The 17,357-nt window shown below is 45.9% G+C and overlaps 1 protein-coding gene across 3 annotated transcripts in view; it reads right to left on the bottom strand.

Moving 5' to 3' along the window:
• The window catches only part of LOC134957927 (uncharacterized), a 323,394-nt gene that overhangs the window by 80,831 nt on the left and 225,206 nt on the right, over positions 1 to 17,357 (bottom strand). For all 3 annotated transcript variants that reach the window (XM_063940176.1, XM_063940175.1, XM_063940174.1), the window contains 3 exons: positions 12,401 to 12,595; positions 11,480 to 11,539; positions 2,245 to 2,511 (listed from right to left, as the gene is read on the bottom strand). In XM_063940176.1, coding sequence (XP_063796246.1) covers positions 2,245 to 2,511; positions 11,480 to 11,539; positions 12,401 to 12,595 — 522 coding nt within the window. The remainder of the gene's footprint in view (positions 1 to 2,244; positions 2,512 to 11,479; positions 11,540 to 12,400; positions 12,596 to 17,357) is intronic.

A 17,357-nucleotide genomic window follows, 5' to 3' on the forward strand; every position in this document is an offset into this window, starting at 1 on the left:
AGCGGGTTCGGTTCCTCGGAATCCGAAACCCCCCGAACCTCACCCATTTTACACGGGTCCGAGGCAGCCTCGGATCTTCCCGCCTTGCTCGGTTAATCCGAGCGCGCCCGAACGTCATCATCCCGCTGTCGGATTCTCGCGAGATTCGTATTCTATATAAGGAGCTGCACGTCGCCGCCATTTTCACTCATGCATTGGAGATGATAGGGAGAGGACGTGTGCAGCGTTCTCTCAGTTGTGTTCAGTGTGCTGCAAATATCTGTGCTCAGTGTGCTTGCAAATATCTGTGCTTAGTGTGCTGAAGTGAAAATATCTACGTTCTCTGCCTGAAAAACGCTCCATATCTGTGCTGCATTGTAGTATATAGTAGGAGGACAGTGCAGAATTTTGCTGACCAGTGACCATCAGTATTATATCAGTACGGTACAGTAGTCCACTGCTCTACCTACCTCTGTGTCGTCAAGTATACTATCCATCCATACCTGTGGTGCATTTAAGTTTTGCGCAATATATATAAAGTAGGAGGACAGTGCATAATTTTGCTGACCACCAGTATATAATATATAGCAGTACGGTACAGTAGTCCACTGCTCTACCTACCTCTGTGTCGTCAAGTATACTATCCATCCATACCTGTGGTGCATTTAAGTTTTGCGCAGTATATATATAGTAGGAGGACAGTGCATAATTTTGCTGACCACCAGTATATAATATATAGCAGTACGGTACAGTAGTCCACTGCTCTACCTACCTCTGTGTCGTCAAGTATACTATCCATCTATACCTGTGGTGCATTTAAGTTTTGCGCAGTATATATATATAGTAGGAGGACAGTGCATAATTTTGCTGACCACCAGTATATAATATATAGCAGTACGGTACAGTAGTCCACTGCTCTACCTACCTCTGTGTCGTCAAGTATACTATCCATCCATACCTGTGGTGCATTTAAGTTTTGCTTGCATCATGTGCTGTTTGGGGACTATTTTTTTAAGTGCCATCCTGTCTGACACTGCAGTGCCACTCCTAGATGGGCCAGGTGTTTGTGTCGGCCACTTGGGTCGCTTAGCCATCCAGCGACCTTGGTGCACCTCTTTTTTTCTTTGCATCATGTACTGTTTGGGGACTATTTTTTAAATCTGCCATCCTGTCTGACACTGCAGTGCCACTCCTAGATGGGCCAGGTGTTTGTGTCGGCCACTTGGGTCGCTTAGCTTAGTCACACAGCTACCTCATTGCACCTCTTTTTTTCTGTGCATCATGTGCTGTTTGGGGACTATTTTTTAAATCTGCCATCCTGTCTGACACTGCAGTGCCACTCCTAGATGGGCCAGGTGTTTGTGTCGGCCACTTGGGTTGCTTAGCTTAGTCACACAGCTACCTCATTGCAGCTCTTTTTTTCTTTGCATCATGTGCTGTTTGGGGACTATTTTTTGAAGTGTCATCCTGTCTCACACTGCAGTGCCACTCCTAGATGGGTCAGGTGTTTGTGTCGGCCACTTGGGTCGCTTAGCTTAGTCACACAGCTACCTCATTGCACCTCTTTTTTTCTGTGCATCATGTGCTGTTTGGGGACTATTTTTTAAATCTTCCATCCTGTCTGACACTGCAGTGCCACTCCTAGATGGGCCAGGTGTTTGTGTCGCCCTCTTGGGTCGCTTAGCTTAGTCATCCAGCGACCTCGGTGCAAATTTTAGGACTAAAAATAATATTGTGAGGTGTGAGGTGTTCAGAATAGACTGGAAATGAGTGGAAATTATGGTTATTGACGTTAATAATACTATGGGATCAAAATGACCCCCAAATTCTATGATTGAAGCTGTTTTTGAGGGTATTTGTAAAAAAACACCCGAATCCAAAACACACCCGAATCTGACAAAAAATTTTCAGGGAGGTTTTGCCAAAACGCGTCCGAATCCAAAACACGGCCGCGGAACCGAATCCAAAACCAAAACACAAAACTCCAAAAATGTCCGGTGCACATCACTACTTGATGTCATTCTTAGTTCCTACGAGCTGTGACACAAGCATTGGCTACTCCGGACGCATCGTGCAGCGCATGTACCCACCACATTTTAAGGTTTAGAGATGCAGATCGGAAAATGTGTCAGTTTCTTAAGATGCTTCCTACTTATGAGTAGGCCCTAAGTCTGACATGCACATGCATACGGAGTGACACATTTTTCATCCTCCTGGAGGAATATTATATAGATGTATTATTTACACCCATTTGATTGTACTTACAATGGGAGGGGTTTGATTTGTTTGCGGATCTGGAGTCCCAATTTCATCTTCTGGCAAATTAGATGACAGCGAGGTTGGATTTGCAGATAAAGTCTGCTGCCCATAACTTCCACTGCTATCACTGGGGTTTTGTTGTATGGGATACTGTCCAGCATTTCCGATGTCTTCATCTGTTAGATCCTGACCTACTTCTGGTTCTCCTTCTTCAGCCTCACATCTGTAATCTTCGACAGCAGGAGGGGGCTCCTTGTTTTCAAGTATGAAGTCCTGAAAAACATTGGGTTATGTAGATTTCTGAAAATATGCAAATACAATTTTATTTTTATAAAATAAAGGATGCCATAATGACAGTTCTATACTATTGTCCTGAGAATGTGCAATAGAAATCTAGGGAATTGTCATCCCCACATAAAACTACATTATTATCATCATTCAAATAAAATCAAATAAGTAACCATCTAATTTTGTGTGATTAAAAAGGAAAATGTACTATAATGGTTAGTTATGAGCAGGAATGCGAGAAGGAGGATGCATTGTATGTTGGCGTCCAGTAGTGCTTCTAGATGCAGCATCCTCTGAGATGGGATGAGCGAGGACTTGGAACAGTTGATTATCCATCCATGGTTCTGGAGGAATGACAAAATCAGCCATAGGTGACGTTCCAGCACCACTGAAGACTGCACCAGAAGAAGGAGGTCGTCCAAGTAAGGTAGTATCCAAATTCCCTGCCGTCAGAGCCGCCATCACAGCCATGAGCTTGGTAAGCACCCTGGGAGCTGTAGACATTCCGAAGGGGAGGGCCTGGAATTGGAAATGCTGTCATAGGACAGCAAAGTGAAGGTATTGTTGATGACAGAGTACTATAGGTAAATGGAGGTACGCACCCTGTATATTCAGGGAGACTAGGTAAGCCCCAGGCTGCATAGCCAGGACAATGGAACAGAGTGTCTCCATACGGAACTTGGGGACCTTGAGGTACTTGTTCAGCAGTTTAAGATTCAGGATGGGACTGTATTACTCATTTGGTTTCCGAACCAGAAAGAGCGTAGAATAGATCCCCTGACCCTGTTGAGGCTGCGTAACAGGGATAATGACCCCCAATTGTAGTAAGGAGTGTATCACTCCTTTCAGTGCCTGTGCTTTGCCAGGGACTGTTGACGGGGTAGCAAGGAAGTATTTTCTGGGAAAACGCTTCAGGAAGGAAAGAGCGTACCTGTGAAAGATCACTTCTTGGACCCAGATGTCGGTTGTGACTTGGCGTCATGTGTGGGCAATCTGGTCAGTCTCCCACCCTGGGGTCCCTCAGGGAAAGGCTGTCAGGCCACTTTGTCCTCTGTCTTGGTAGTTGGACGTCTAGTGGCCCAAACCTGTTTGGTTTTGGGTTTGGAGGTCTTGACGGTGCATGACACTTGTGTAAAGGTCTGACCTTTGGTTTTGTACTACGGACAAAAGGACTGAAAGGACAAAGTTTGAGGTTGCACTGAGGATGCTGATGTTAGGCAAGCTGTCTTGGAGGTTGCCAGTTTTTCAACAATGTTGTCCACTTCCGGTCCAAAAAGGAGCTCTCCTGTGTATGGCAGGGCTTTCAAGGTCTTCTTGGCATTAGAATCTGCCTTCCACGACTGAAGCCACACAATGCGGTGAGCCTCAATGGAAACAGCCGAAGTCTTTGATGATAACAAAACTGTGCACAAAGCTGCCTCACCAATGTAACAGGCAACGTCTCTGATATTAGCAAGCAGAGACAATTGGTCCTTAGTGGGATCAAATGTGAAACTATGTTCAAGGTTGTCAGCTCAAGTTTCTATGGCCTTAGCCACCCAGGCTGTAGCCATAGCCGGTCTGGCTGTCACTCCTGTAAGTGAGTACAGAGATTTGAGACAAGTATCCAGTTGTCTATCCGGCACTTCCTTAAGAGAGGATGCAGTTGGAATAGGAAGTATGGAACTTCTAATTAAATGTGTTACATGAGCATCCACTGTAGGTCGAGTCTCAGACTTTGAACAATCTGATGTGGGCAACAAATAAAATGAGTTGAGCTTTTTCAGAACCGTAAATTTCTCATACGTCCTAGAGGATGCTGGGGTCCACTTCATGACCATGGGGTATAGACGGTTCCGCAGGAGCCATGGGCACTCTTAAGACTTTTCAATGGGTGTGAACTGGCTCCTCCCTCTATGCCCCTCCTCCAGACCTCAGTTTTAGAAATGTGCCCAGGCAGACTGGATGCACTCCAGGGGAGCTCTACTGAGCTTCTCTGAAAAGACTTATGTTAGGTTTTTTATTTTCAGGGAGAACTGCTGGCAACAGTCTCCCTGCTTCGTGGGACTGAGGGGGCAGAAGTAGGAATCAACTTCCTGAAGAGTTTCATGGCTCTGCTTCTGGCTGACAGGACACCATTAGCTCCTGAAGGGTACTGAACGCTAGCCGTGTCTAGATGCTCACTCCCACAGCACGCCGTCACCCCCCTCACAGAGCCAGAAGTCAGTAGACAGGTGAGTGTAAGAAGATAGATCTTCAATCAAGTAAAGTGACGGTTTAGGCACCGCGCGGCTGGCGGGAGCGCAGCGCGCCATTGCTGCCCACACACACAGGCACTGCAGGGTGCAGGGCACGGGGGGGGGGGGCGCCCTGGGCAGCAGAATACCTATATAAACTGGCTAAAAGGGGGCATAAGATGCCCAGGCACAGCCCTACCTCCACCACTATAAATATTATAAAAACTCTCTGAGGTAAAAATGCGCCATTGCGGGGGCGGAGCTTCTTCCTCAGGGAGCCAGCACACTGCTCAGTGCCATTTTCTCTCTCTCCTCAGGCTGCAGAGACATCGCTGGTCCTCCTCCACTTCTGACTACAAGTTTCAGGGTGCAAAACAGGGGGGGGGGCACAAGCGAATTTGGTGCTTTACAAGTGTGTTTACTGTGTAAATCAGCGCTGCATGTCAGTTGGCATTTTGTGTTCACAGGCATTATATACTGGCACTGGGTTGTGAACTGGCTGCTCCTAAACTGTGTCCCTCTGACAGATTTTATTGTGTGTGTTGTGCACATGTGTAAGACATGTCAGAGGCAGGGAGTTCCTCCCCGGAGGAGGCCATTTTAGGGACACAGACTTGTAATGTGGTGGCGCTACCGGCACACCAAGAGCCTGCATGGGTGAAAGAAATACGTGATAGTATGCATCATATCAATAGGAGGTTAGATAAGTCTGAATCTCATGCAGAATGCTGGAGAAAGTCTATGGAAGATGTGATTTTTCAGGGTTCTGTTCTTCCACCCGCAGGCGACTCCTCTGGGTCACATAAGAGGCCATTTGCAAATATTGTAAATACTGATACCGACACGGACACTGATTCCTGTGTCGACGATAGTGACTCCAGGGAAATAGATGATAAATTGGCGAAAAATATACAATATAGGATTGTGGCTATAAGAGAAGTTCTGGAAGTTACTGAATCCACTCCTGTACCTCAGGAGAAGGCCTATTTCTATAAAGAAAAGAAATCTAAGGTCACTTTCCCTCCTTCCCATGAGCTGAATACTTTCTTTGAAGGGGTGTGAGTGAATCCCGAAAATAAATTTCATATTCCCAAGAGGATTCAGATGGCTTATCCTTTCCCTATAGGGGACAGGAAAAAGTGGGAGTCACCCCCGGTGTTAGACAGTGCCCTGTCCAGGTTGTCAAAGAAAGTAATTCTCCCTGCACCTGGGACGGCTTCACTAAAGGAGCCGGCAGACCGCAAAATGGAGACTACATTAAAATTCATTTATGTTGCCAATGGTACGCTGCTCAGGTCCACAATTGCTTGCACGTAGCTGAGTCGCGCTATTGAAAAATGGTCAGAAAGCTTGTCATCAGAAATTTACATGATTGACAAAGATGAGATACTCCTTAAGTTAGGGAATATCAAAGATGCTGCCGCATACATGCTAGAGGCGATGAAAGATATTGGACTCTTGGGTTCAACAGCCGCTACCATGGCAGTATCGGCTCGGCTGGCATTGTGGATTCGCCAGTGGAACGCGGATGCAGATTCCAAAAAGAATATGGAGGATCTCCCGTATAAAGGTGAGGCCTTATTTGTTGATGGACTGGATGCGTTAGTCTCAGCTTTTTTGCCTTTTGCTCCTGCACCAGAAAAAAGACATATCACTCTCACATGCAGTCCTTTTAGCCCAATAAATACAAAAAGGCCAAAGGTTCTCCCTTCTTTGCAGGTAGGGGAAGGGGAAAGGGAAAGAAGTCCTCCATGACTTCACGATCCCAGGAGCAGAAGTCAATCCCTACTTCTGCCAAATCTACAGCATGTCGCTGGGGCTCCCTTGCGGGAGGCCGCTCGGGTGGGGGCACGTGGGGGCACGTCTCAACTGTTCAGCCAAGGTTGGATTCAGTCTGGCCTGGACCCATGGGTTTTGCAGATAGTATCCCAGTGGTACAAGCTGGAGTTTCAAGACGTTCCCCCATGCCGATTTTTCAAATCGACCTTGCCAGCTTCTCTTCCAGAACGAGAAGCAGTAACAGCGGCAATTCAAAGATTATGTCAGGATCAGGTCATAGTCCTGGTACCTTTGTCACAACAAGGGGATGGGTTTTATTCAAGCCTCTTTGTAGTTCCGAAGCCGGACGGCTCGGTCAGACCGATCCTAAACCTAAAAAATCTGAATCTCAACTTGAAACGGTTCAAGTTCAAGATGGAATCACTCAGGGCAGTGATTTCCAGTCTGGAGGAGGGGGATTACATGGTGTCAGTGGACATAAAGGATGCTTACCTGCATGTTCTCATTTATCCTCTTCACCAGGCTTATCTGAGATTCGCGGTTCAGGATTGCCATTACCAGTTCCAGACGTTGCCTTTCGGTCTCTCCACGGCGCCGAGGGTATTCACCAAGGTGATGGCGGAGATGATGTTCCTCCTTCGTCAAAAAGGAGTCAATATAATTCCTGATCTGGATGATCTCCTGATAAAGGCAAGATCCAGGGAGCAGTTGCTACAGAACATCACGCTCTCCCTGTCCATACTCCAACAACACGGTTGGATCATAAATTTTCTGAAGTCACAGTTGGAACCGACAAGATTGTCTTTTCTCGGGACGATTCTGGACACAGAAGTTCAGAGAGTATTTCTTCCGGTGGAAAAGGCTCTGGAAATCCAGAAAATGGTAAAACAGATATTGAAACCATCAAGTGTGTCGATCCATCAGTGCATTCGGTTGTTGGGGAAGATGGTGGCGGCCTACGAGGCCATACAGTTTGGGAGGTTCCATGCCAGAGTATTCCAGTGGGACCTGTTGGACAAGTGGTCCGGATCCCACCTACACATGCACCGGAAAATAATCCTGTCCCCCAAAGCCAGGATTTTGCTCCTGTGGTGGCTACACAGTTCTCACCTACTAGAGGGACGCAGGTTTTGGATTCACGACTGGGTCCTAATAACCACAGATGCAAGTCTCCGAGGCTGGGGAGCTGTCACACAGGGGGAAAGCTTCCAAGGAAAATGGTCAAGTCAGGAAGCCTGCCTTCACATAAACGTGCTGGAATTGAGAGCCATTTACAACGGCCTTCAACAAGCGGTACATCTTCTTCAAGATCATCCCGTGCAGATCCAGTCGGCCAATGTAACAGCAGCCGCGTACATAAACCGGCAAGGCGGAACGAAAAGCAGAGCGGCAATGCAGAGGTGACGAAGATCCTCCTCTGGGCAGAAAGACATGTAAAGGCTCTGTCGGCAATTTTCATTCCGGGAGTAGACAACTGGGAAGCAGACTTCCTCAGCAGACACGATCTCCATCCAGGAGAGTGGGGCCTCCACCAAGAAGTCTTCGCAGAGGTGACAAGTCTTTGGGGAGTTCCTCAAGTAGACATGATGGCATCTCGTCGCAACAAGAGGCTTCAGAAATATTGTTCCAGGTCGAGAGACCCTCAAGCAATAGCAGTGGATGCGCTAGTGACCCAGTGGGCATTCCGGTCAGTGTATGTCTTCCCTCCACTTCCGCTGATCCCAAAAGTTCTCAGGATCATAAGAAGGACAAGGGTTCGAGCAATCTTCATTGCCCCAGACTGGCCAAGGGGGGCTAGGTACCCAGATCTTCAGGAGTTGCTCATAAAAGATCCTCGGCCAATTCCTCTTCGCGAGGACCTGCTGCAGCAGGGGCCGTGCGTGTATCAAGACTTACCGCGGCTACGTTTGACGGCATGGCTGTTGAGCGCCGGATCCTAGCACGAAAGGGTATTCCAAAGGAAGTCATTCCACACTTACTCAGGCCAGGAAAGGAGTAACGTTGAAACATTACCACCGTATTTGGAGAAAATATGTATCTTGGTGTGAATCCAAGAAGGCTCCTACAGAAGAGTTTCAGTTAGGACGTTTTCTCCATTTTCTGCAGGCTGGTGTGGAGGCGGGACTTCGATTGGGGTCAATCAAGGTCCAGATTTCGGCCTTGTCAATTTTTTTCCAAAATAATTGCCCGCTCTTCCAGAGGTTCAGACCTTCGTGAAAGGGGTTCTGCACATCCAGCCTCTATTTGTCCCTCCAGTGGCACCATGGGACTTTAATGTGGTGTTGCAGTTACTTAAATCGGATTGGTTTGAGCCTCTACAAGAGATAGAGTTGAAGTTTCTCACTTGGAAAGTGGTGATGCTTTTGGCATTGGCATCCGCAAGGCGGGTGTCTGAATTGGGGGCCTTGTCTCACAAGAGCCCTTACCTGGTCTTTCATGAAGATAGGGCAGCGTTGAGAACTCGCCAACATTTTCTTCCAAAGGTGGTTTCATCTTTCCACATAAACCAACCTATTGTGGTGCCAGTAGTTACTGACACGTTCACTGAGTCAAAGTCTCTAGATGTGGTTAGAGCTTTGAAGATTTATGTCACTAGAACAGCTAGGATACGGAAAACAGAGGCTCTGTTTGTCCTGTATGCTCCCAACAAGATTGGGTGTCCTGCTTCCAAGCAGACTATTGCGCACTGGGTCGGAGGGACGATTCAGCATGCACATTCTACGGCTGGATTGCCGTTACCTACGTCGTGAAGCCCCATTCTACTAGGAAGGTGGGCTCATCCTGGGCGGCTGCCCGGGGGGTCTCGGCATTACAACTTTGCCAAGCAGCTACTTGGTCAGGGTCAAACACATTTGCTAACTTCTACAAGTTTGACACCTTGGCCGATGAAGACCTCAAGTTTGGTCAATCGGTGCTGCAGGGTCATCCGCCCGTACTGGAGCTTTGGTATAAACCCCATGGTCATGAAGTGGACCCCAGCAACCTCTAGGACGTATGAGAAGACAGGATTTTAATACCTACCGGTAAATCCTTTTCTCCTAGTCCGTAGAGGATGCTGGGCGCCCGTCCCAGTGCGTACTTTACCTGCAGTTTTGTTTATTAGAGTCACACAAGTTGTGTTTTATTAGTTTTCAGCATGTTGCTGTAATTGGTTCATGCCAATTGGCATGTGTTGTGGAAGGCCATGTGTGCGGCATGGTTGCGGTGTGAGCTGGTATGTATCTCACCATTAGTTTTAAAGTAAATCCTTTCCTCGAAATGTCCGTCTCCCTGGGCACAGTTCCTATAACTGAGGTCTGGAGGAGGGGCATAGAGGGAGGAGCCAGTTCACACCCATTGAAAAGTCTTAAGAGTGCCCATGGCTCCTGCGGAACCGTCTATACCCTATGGTCAGGAAGTGGACCCCAGCATCCTCTACGGACTAGGAGAAAAGGATTTACCGGTAGGTATTAAAATCCTGTTTTCTTAGTAGGTGTTTTTCATGCCTCATTCATAGCTTCAGAGAAGTGGTCCGATTGTGGAAACTCAGCTAGCACTACCTTCTGCCGTTTGCACAGGGGCTGGTTCAGCATCTTCCAGCTGAAGTGTAAATATGACCGCCCTAATGAAATTTAGGTGGCTCCTTATCACCTGAGGGGGATTCTGCATCTGAAATCTCCACAAGATAAGCAGTAACTGATAATTCTTAATCAGGGAGGGGAGTAGACTGAGTAGGTCACAGTACGTTTAGTTGTAGTGGGTGTAGGCAGTGGAACCTTACACTGCACATTGATATGAAATGCAGCAGAGGTTACAGTCTGTGTAGAGGCAGAGAATGAATCCAACCAAGTAGGAGGGACGGCTGGGGCTGCAATTGCTTGATAAACAGGCTGTAATGATTGTTGGAACCCCACAGGGGGAGACAGTGGGATCTGCAGTGGTTGTGGTATACCCGTAGGGGAAGCCATAGGTGGGGTAGCAATATGGGTGGTCATTCCGAGTTGTTCGCTCGTTGCCGATTTTCACTATGCTGCGATTTGCTGCTAAATGCGCATCCGCATGGTACGCAGCGCGCATGCGCTTAGTTTAACTAAAAACTTAGCAGTTTTGCTGTTGTTCGTGCAACGCTTTTCAGTTGCACTGCTGATCGGTGAGTGATTGACAGGAAAGGGGCGTTTCTGGGTGGTAACTGAGCGTTTTTCGGGAGTGTGCTAAAAAACGCAGGCGTGTCAGGCAAAAACGCAGGAGTGGCTGGAGAAACGGGGGAGTGGCTGGCCGAACGCAGGGCGTGTTTGTGACGTCAAACCAGGAACTAAATGGACTGAGGTGATCGCAATCTAGGTGTAGGTCTGGAGCTACTCAGAAACTGCAGGAATTTATTTAGTAGCAGTTCTGCTAATCTTTTGTTCGCTATTCTGCTATGCTAAGATACACTCCCAGAGGGCGGCGGCCTAGCGTTTGCAATGCTGCTAAAAGCAGCTAGCGAGCGAACAACTCGGAATGACCACCTTGGTTTTGCCCAATTGCTAACAAAGTTATTGCTGCGATCAACTCAGAATTAGGCCCAATGAGGGTAATTCCAAGTTGATCGCAGCAGTAATTTTGTTAGCAGTTGGGCAAAACCATGTGCACTGCAGGGGAGGCAGATTTAACATGTGCAGAGAGAGTTAGATTTGGGTGTGGTGTGTTCAATCTGCAATCTAATTTGCAGTGTAAAAACAAAGCAGCCACTATTTACCCTGCACAGAAATAAAATAACCCACCCAACTCTAACTCTTTCTGCACATGTTATATCTGTCTCCTCTGCAGTGCACATGGTTTTGCCCAACTGCTAACAAAATTCCTGCTGTGATCAACTTGGAATTACCCCCAATATTAGCAACAATGCATCGCATGGAGCTAATTTATCTGGGGAAAAAGGCTACCCTTCATATCATTTTGTTTCACTACTTAGTACTAGAAAAAAAGTAAAGTCTTACCTCAAAGCAGTTTACCAATGGAACCAAGCATCCACAAAGAATAAGCACGAAAATGGCAACCTAGGTTGAAGTTGTAAAAGTTAAATATTTTTTAAACAAAATAAAATGAAATATATATATATATATATATATATATACACTGTTTATATACTATATGACAGGTGTTAGGCTATATTTAATAAATCAGCATCTCCCAAAGAGGTAGGAACACACTCCCGTTCTTCTCTAGGAAGTACAAAAGTGAGAGGTCCAGGTGGGCGGGATGCAGGCAGGGTGCCGCAGATTGCATCAGTTTCGCATCCCTGGAGTTGAGATAATGTGATTAATAACAAATCACATCATCATGCTCTTTACCCTGCCTACTTCACCTATGAAGGGTTACAGCTGCGGGTTGCAGGAGAGGTGCCCACTTTTCTGGGAGATGGTAGACTCTCACTAAATTTGGGAGTTCACCAGCAGAGTGTGGGAAAGAATGGGTAGGGTATGTCTTTTTTTTGTGGTTGTACACATAGGTACATTAATTAAATAAGTATCAACACATTTGTTGTAATGATTGCTATCATTAGATCTATGTCGTCATAAAAGGCAATTTGTCATACTGATATATGGGATGCTCTTAAGGCCATGTGTTTGCTAATAAAAATAGAATAAGAAGGAAACCTGATAAATATTCTCTTCAGCTGATTATAGGTTACCTATAAGCTCCTGTTTATTTTAGGTAGAGAACACAAAGAGAGTTATCATAAAGGGTTTGGGGAGTTCCTGAAAAACTTGAAACCCTCTTTTTGTCAACACAGAGATAGAATCCATAACACACCCTAAAACCTACTTAGGTGTGCAAGTCCCATTCCTGAGTGCTATTGCCTGGCCCCTGAGGAAAGATGACTTCAGAAACATTAAGCTTATGTTATAATGTCCTACCATTAATACATAGAAATCCATTGAGAAAATGTTGTTGTCCTTATGATTCTTGAAATTAAAGAGAATAATTTGAAGATGATGTTCAAGTATGGTTGAGTCCCAGTCCTCATCATTCAGGAGTTTGAAGATCTCATTTAGTGCTTGGCTTGTAAATATGACTTCAGCATCATAATTGACTTCTTCATCATGGTCAGGCTTGCAAAGAGCAATGAAACATTGTGTTATGTATAACAGATTAAAACATGTTACTTGAAAAAAATACTTTTAATGATTTTATTTAAAGATTTACATTTTATTACAGCTAATGTATGTACGCAGGTATTCTTGCCAAAGCAGCAAGCAATACTAGTCACTAAATTACTACTAATACTGTTCTGCATGCTAAACAGACATGGAAGACAAACGGCTATATTTACGAATTGGAGGGCTTCAGGTGAAAACTGAAAGCAGCACTAACAGTAAGTGTATAGCCTGGCTTGCGTTACACCTAGGGGTCAATTCAATTAGGGTCAATGTTCTCGCCCCTGAGAGTAAGTGCGTATATAGGTATGCCACACTTACGGTGCCACTAGACTTGCTGACTTTTGTTTGCAACCACATAGGGGGAAGACACTGCCTGAAGAAGCAGTTTGTAGCACTGAGAAACTCGGGGCCGGATTAAGCCTTGGGGTGCCCGGGGCACTTTAGACAGGGGAACCCCGGTGGAAGGGGGGCTGTGTGTACAAGATTGTGCATACCTCCCAACATGTCCCATACCAGGAGTGAAAAAATTCTCTTTACATAGACTTCCCTCTTAATATATGATTGTATTCACCTGTGTTGAACTATTTAATTGATAAGAAAGGTGTTCCAACACAGGTGATTGCAATCATAATTTAAGAAGGAAGTCCAGATAGAGAGCATTTTGTCCATCCTGGAATTGGTCATGGTGGGAGGTATAGATTGTGTATATTAAATTTAGCCCAATAGTGTATATTAGATTTAAACTAATAGTTTAATAATGCCTGGGTACTGTTTATAGCTCCACCTAATTGAAAGACAATTTTGTAGTGGAACAAAGACAACTTAACCTTAAAATACATATAGAAAAATAAAATCTATAATTTATCTTGTCACATGCAAAAATAGCAGCAGCCTCTGTACTACTTACACACTGGGACAGGACTCAGGAGGACTCTGTGTGTGTGTGTGTGTGTGTGTGTGTGTGTGTGTGTATGTGTGTGTGTGTGTCTCTCTCTCTAAACCCTCATTAGGTAACAAGTTACACAGGACTCAGACACCCAGGTGTGGAGAGAGCAGTAAGTGACACAGGGATCCCACCCTGTGTCACTTACAGCTCTCTCCACCCTCCTATTTCTCCTCTGGATTAGAAGCACTGTTGATAGTTCATAAAGTCTGATACTCCTGGGTGTCTGCTTGCACTGCATGCTGTCCTGCTCGCATTCTGGCTGTCTGGTTCTGCTGCTCCATAAGAGGGAAAGCTAGTGATGTCAGTGTGCTCTTGCCTGGGGGGCCCCCTGACAGAGTGCGGCCTGGGGTACAGTATGCCCTGCATCCCCCCTTAATCTGGCTATGGATAAACTCATTGCAGAGACACAAGCACTTTCTTTAATGTGAGAAATCCATTTCTATTTTTTTTTTGTTTGCTTTATTCATTTTATGATTTATCACCAATATTTTATATTGCCTATGTTGTTTTAAAACATAGATTTTTGTGCTATTATATATGTATTATTGGTTCAGTAGCATTTTAAAAACACCTGTTTTTTTAATTAAAAAAAACAAAATTTTTTTTTAAGAGACTTGATTTGTATTCCTCATTATTTATTAATTTAAACTAGAGATGAGTGGGTTCGGTTTTACTCGGATTTACCCGAATCTCCTTATTGGCTCACGGACGTCACGTGTTTTGGTTAGCCAATAAGAAAAATCCAGAAAAAAAGAACTTGCAATAATCCTGGCGTTAAGAACCGAGTAAATCCGAACCCGCTCATCTCTAATTTAAACACTACAAGCTGGACTAATACCCTAAATGCAATCTTCTATATGTCACTGTATACTATTAGTTTCAGGGAGTAAAGATGAATGAAAACCCCAAAACTTTTATCATTTAATTCAATCAAATTTATTTAATTAACCCATTGATTGATCTTTTCTATACATCAATTTCTCATTATCATATGAGTAAGAGATAAGATCCCAGCTATATACAACAAGAGCCGACAAAATATACCTTTTTTATCAGGAGTTGCACATTGTTCAACTATTTTTAAAGAAAATATATGGGATATCCAGAGCTGGAGAAACACACACACAAACGCACTTTATCTCTGTACCCCGCGGGACGTTTTAGGAAGTCCCTCATTCTCCAGGGCTGCAGGACCATCCTTTTCAATTTATTCATTGTTTTATTATATTTGGTATTATTGGGGTGGCGCCAGTCAGAACATCTGCTATATTTTGGAGAGGCTTGATATAGGTGGTCATTCCGAGTTGTTCGCTCGCTGCTATTTTTAGCTAATAGGCTAAAATCTGGCAGTTCTGCGCATGCGTATGCACCGCAGGGCGCACGCGCTAAGCAATTTTACACAAAACTATGCTATTTTACTCACGGGCGAACAAAGCTTTTCAGTCGCTCTGTTGATCGGAGAATGATTGACAGGAAGTGGGTGTTTCTGGGTGGTAACTGAGCGTTTTCCGGGAGTGTGCTAAAAAACGCAGGCGTGCCAGCAGAAAACGCAGGAGTGGCTGGAGAAACGGGGGAGTGGCTGGCCGGACGCTGGGTGTGTTTGTGACGTCAAACCAGGAACTAAACGGACTGAGGTGATCGCAATCTAGGAGTAGGTCTGGAACTACTCAGAAACTGCAAGGAAATACTTAATAGCAGAATTGCTAATCATTCATTAGCAATTCTGCTATGCTAAGATACACTCCCAGAGGGCGGCGGCTTTGCGTTTGTTTGCTGCTAAAAGTAGCTAGCAAGCGAACAACTCGGAATGACCACCATAGTTCTAAAGGATATCAGTTACGGGCCTGGCTCAGAATCCAGTTCAACCTATCACCCTACCAGTGCCGTAACTAGACATTTTAGCGCTGTGTGCAAGATAGGGCAACGGGGCCCCCCACCAGTATGCAAAACAGGGGCAGTGCGTGCAAAAAATATAGAGGAAGGGGTGTGGCCACAAAATAATACCAATTCATATTACATATTATAGTAGTCTCCAGTATTCAAATTACGCCGCAGAGTAGCGCCACTACACCAGGTAGAGCCCCTTTTACACATTACGGCAGACAGCTTCCCCTTTTTACACATTACGGCAGACAGCATCCCCTTTTTACACATTACGGCAGACAGCGTCCCCTTTTTACACATTACGGCGGACAGTCCCCCTTTTTACACATTATAGCATACAGCGTCCCCTTTTTACACATTACGGCAGACAGTTCCCCTTTTTACCCATTACGGCACAGTTCCCCTTTTTACACATTACGGCAGACAGCGCCCCCCTTTTTACACATTACGGCAGACAGTGTCCCCATTTTTACACATTACGGCTGACAGCGTCCCCTTTTTACACATTTCAGCAGGCAGCGTCCTCTACACATTACGGCAGACAGTTCCCCTTTTTACACATTACGGCAGACAGCATCCCCCGTTTTACACATTACGGCAGACAGCGTCCCCCTTTTTACACATCACGGCAGACAGTCCCCCTTTATACACATTACGGCAGACAGACCGATAAATAGATAGATAGAATAGAATATACTTAACAGCTCTCAGGCAGTCAGGCTCCTCGGTGCTGGCAGCTCCGGGTGGCAGGTGAGAAGGTAGAGGAGGGAAGGGGAGGAGGGAGCGCTGCTGCAGCTCCCGAGTCACCCTCCCTCCTCTTCCTTCGTCACTGCTCCTCTCATCCTCCGGCACAGACGGCTTGTAATGAGTCAATTTGACTCATTACAAGCCACTGACTTTAGGGAATGGGGGCCGTTGCGCCCTTAGGGCAACTGCGCTGTGTACCAGGCACACCTGGCACACACGTAGTAACGGCACTGACCCTCACTTACAAAGCCTTGAACCACTCCTCCTCACCCAACATCTCTAACCTCATCTCTCTTCATGCTACTTCCTATTCTTTCTGCTCCTCCTTTGACCAACACCTCTCCGTCACTTTGTTCATCTCCGCTCAAACTCATCTTCAAGATTTTGTGCAAGCGTCCCCTTTTTACACATTTCAGCAGTCAGCATCCCCTTTTTACACATTACAGCAGACAGTTCCCCTTTTTACACATTACGGTAGACAGCGTCCCCATTTTCTCATACGTCCTAGAGGATGCTGGGGTCCACTTCAGTACCATGGGGTATAGACTGTTCCGCAGGAGCCATGGGCACTTTAAGACTTTTCAAGGGTGTGAACTGGCTCCTCCCTCTATGCCCCTCCACCAGACCTCAGTTAAGAAAATGTGCCCAGACTGACTGGATGCACTCCAGGGGAGCTCTACTGAGTTTCTCTGAAATACTTTATATTAGGTTTTTTATTTTCAGGGAGAACTGCTGGCAACAGTCTCCCTGCTTCGTGGGACTTAGGGGGCAGAAGTAGGAACCAACTTCCTGAATAGTTCCAGGGCTCTGCTTCTGGCTGACAGGACATTAGCTCCTGAAGGGTACTGAACGCTAGCTGCAGCCCGCCATCACCCCCCTTACAGAGCCAGAAGTCAGAAGACAGGTGAGTGTTTAAGAAGAAGGATCTTCATCCTTCATCGTGATGGCTGAAAGGTACCGCGCAGCGGGCGGGAACACTGTGCGCCATGCTACCCGGTAACACAGGCACAGCAGGGTGCAGGGCGCGGGGTGGGGGGGGCGCCCTGGGCAGCATGAAGCCTACTAATAACTGGCAGACACAGGGACATAAGTTGCTGAGGCACAGTCCTACCCCCACCAGTATAAATATTACTATTG

The sequence above is a fragment of the Pseudophryne corroboree genome, chromosome 9 (genome assembly GCF_028390025.1).
Source record: "Pseudophryne corroboree isolate aPseCor3 chromosome 9, aPseCor3.hap2, whole genome shotgun sequence".
Taxonomy (NCBI): domain Eukaryota; kingdom Metazoa; phylum Chordata; class Amphibia; order Anura; family Myobatrachidae; genus Pseudophryne; species Pseudophryne corroboree.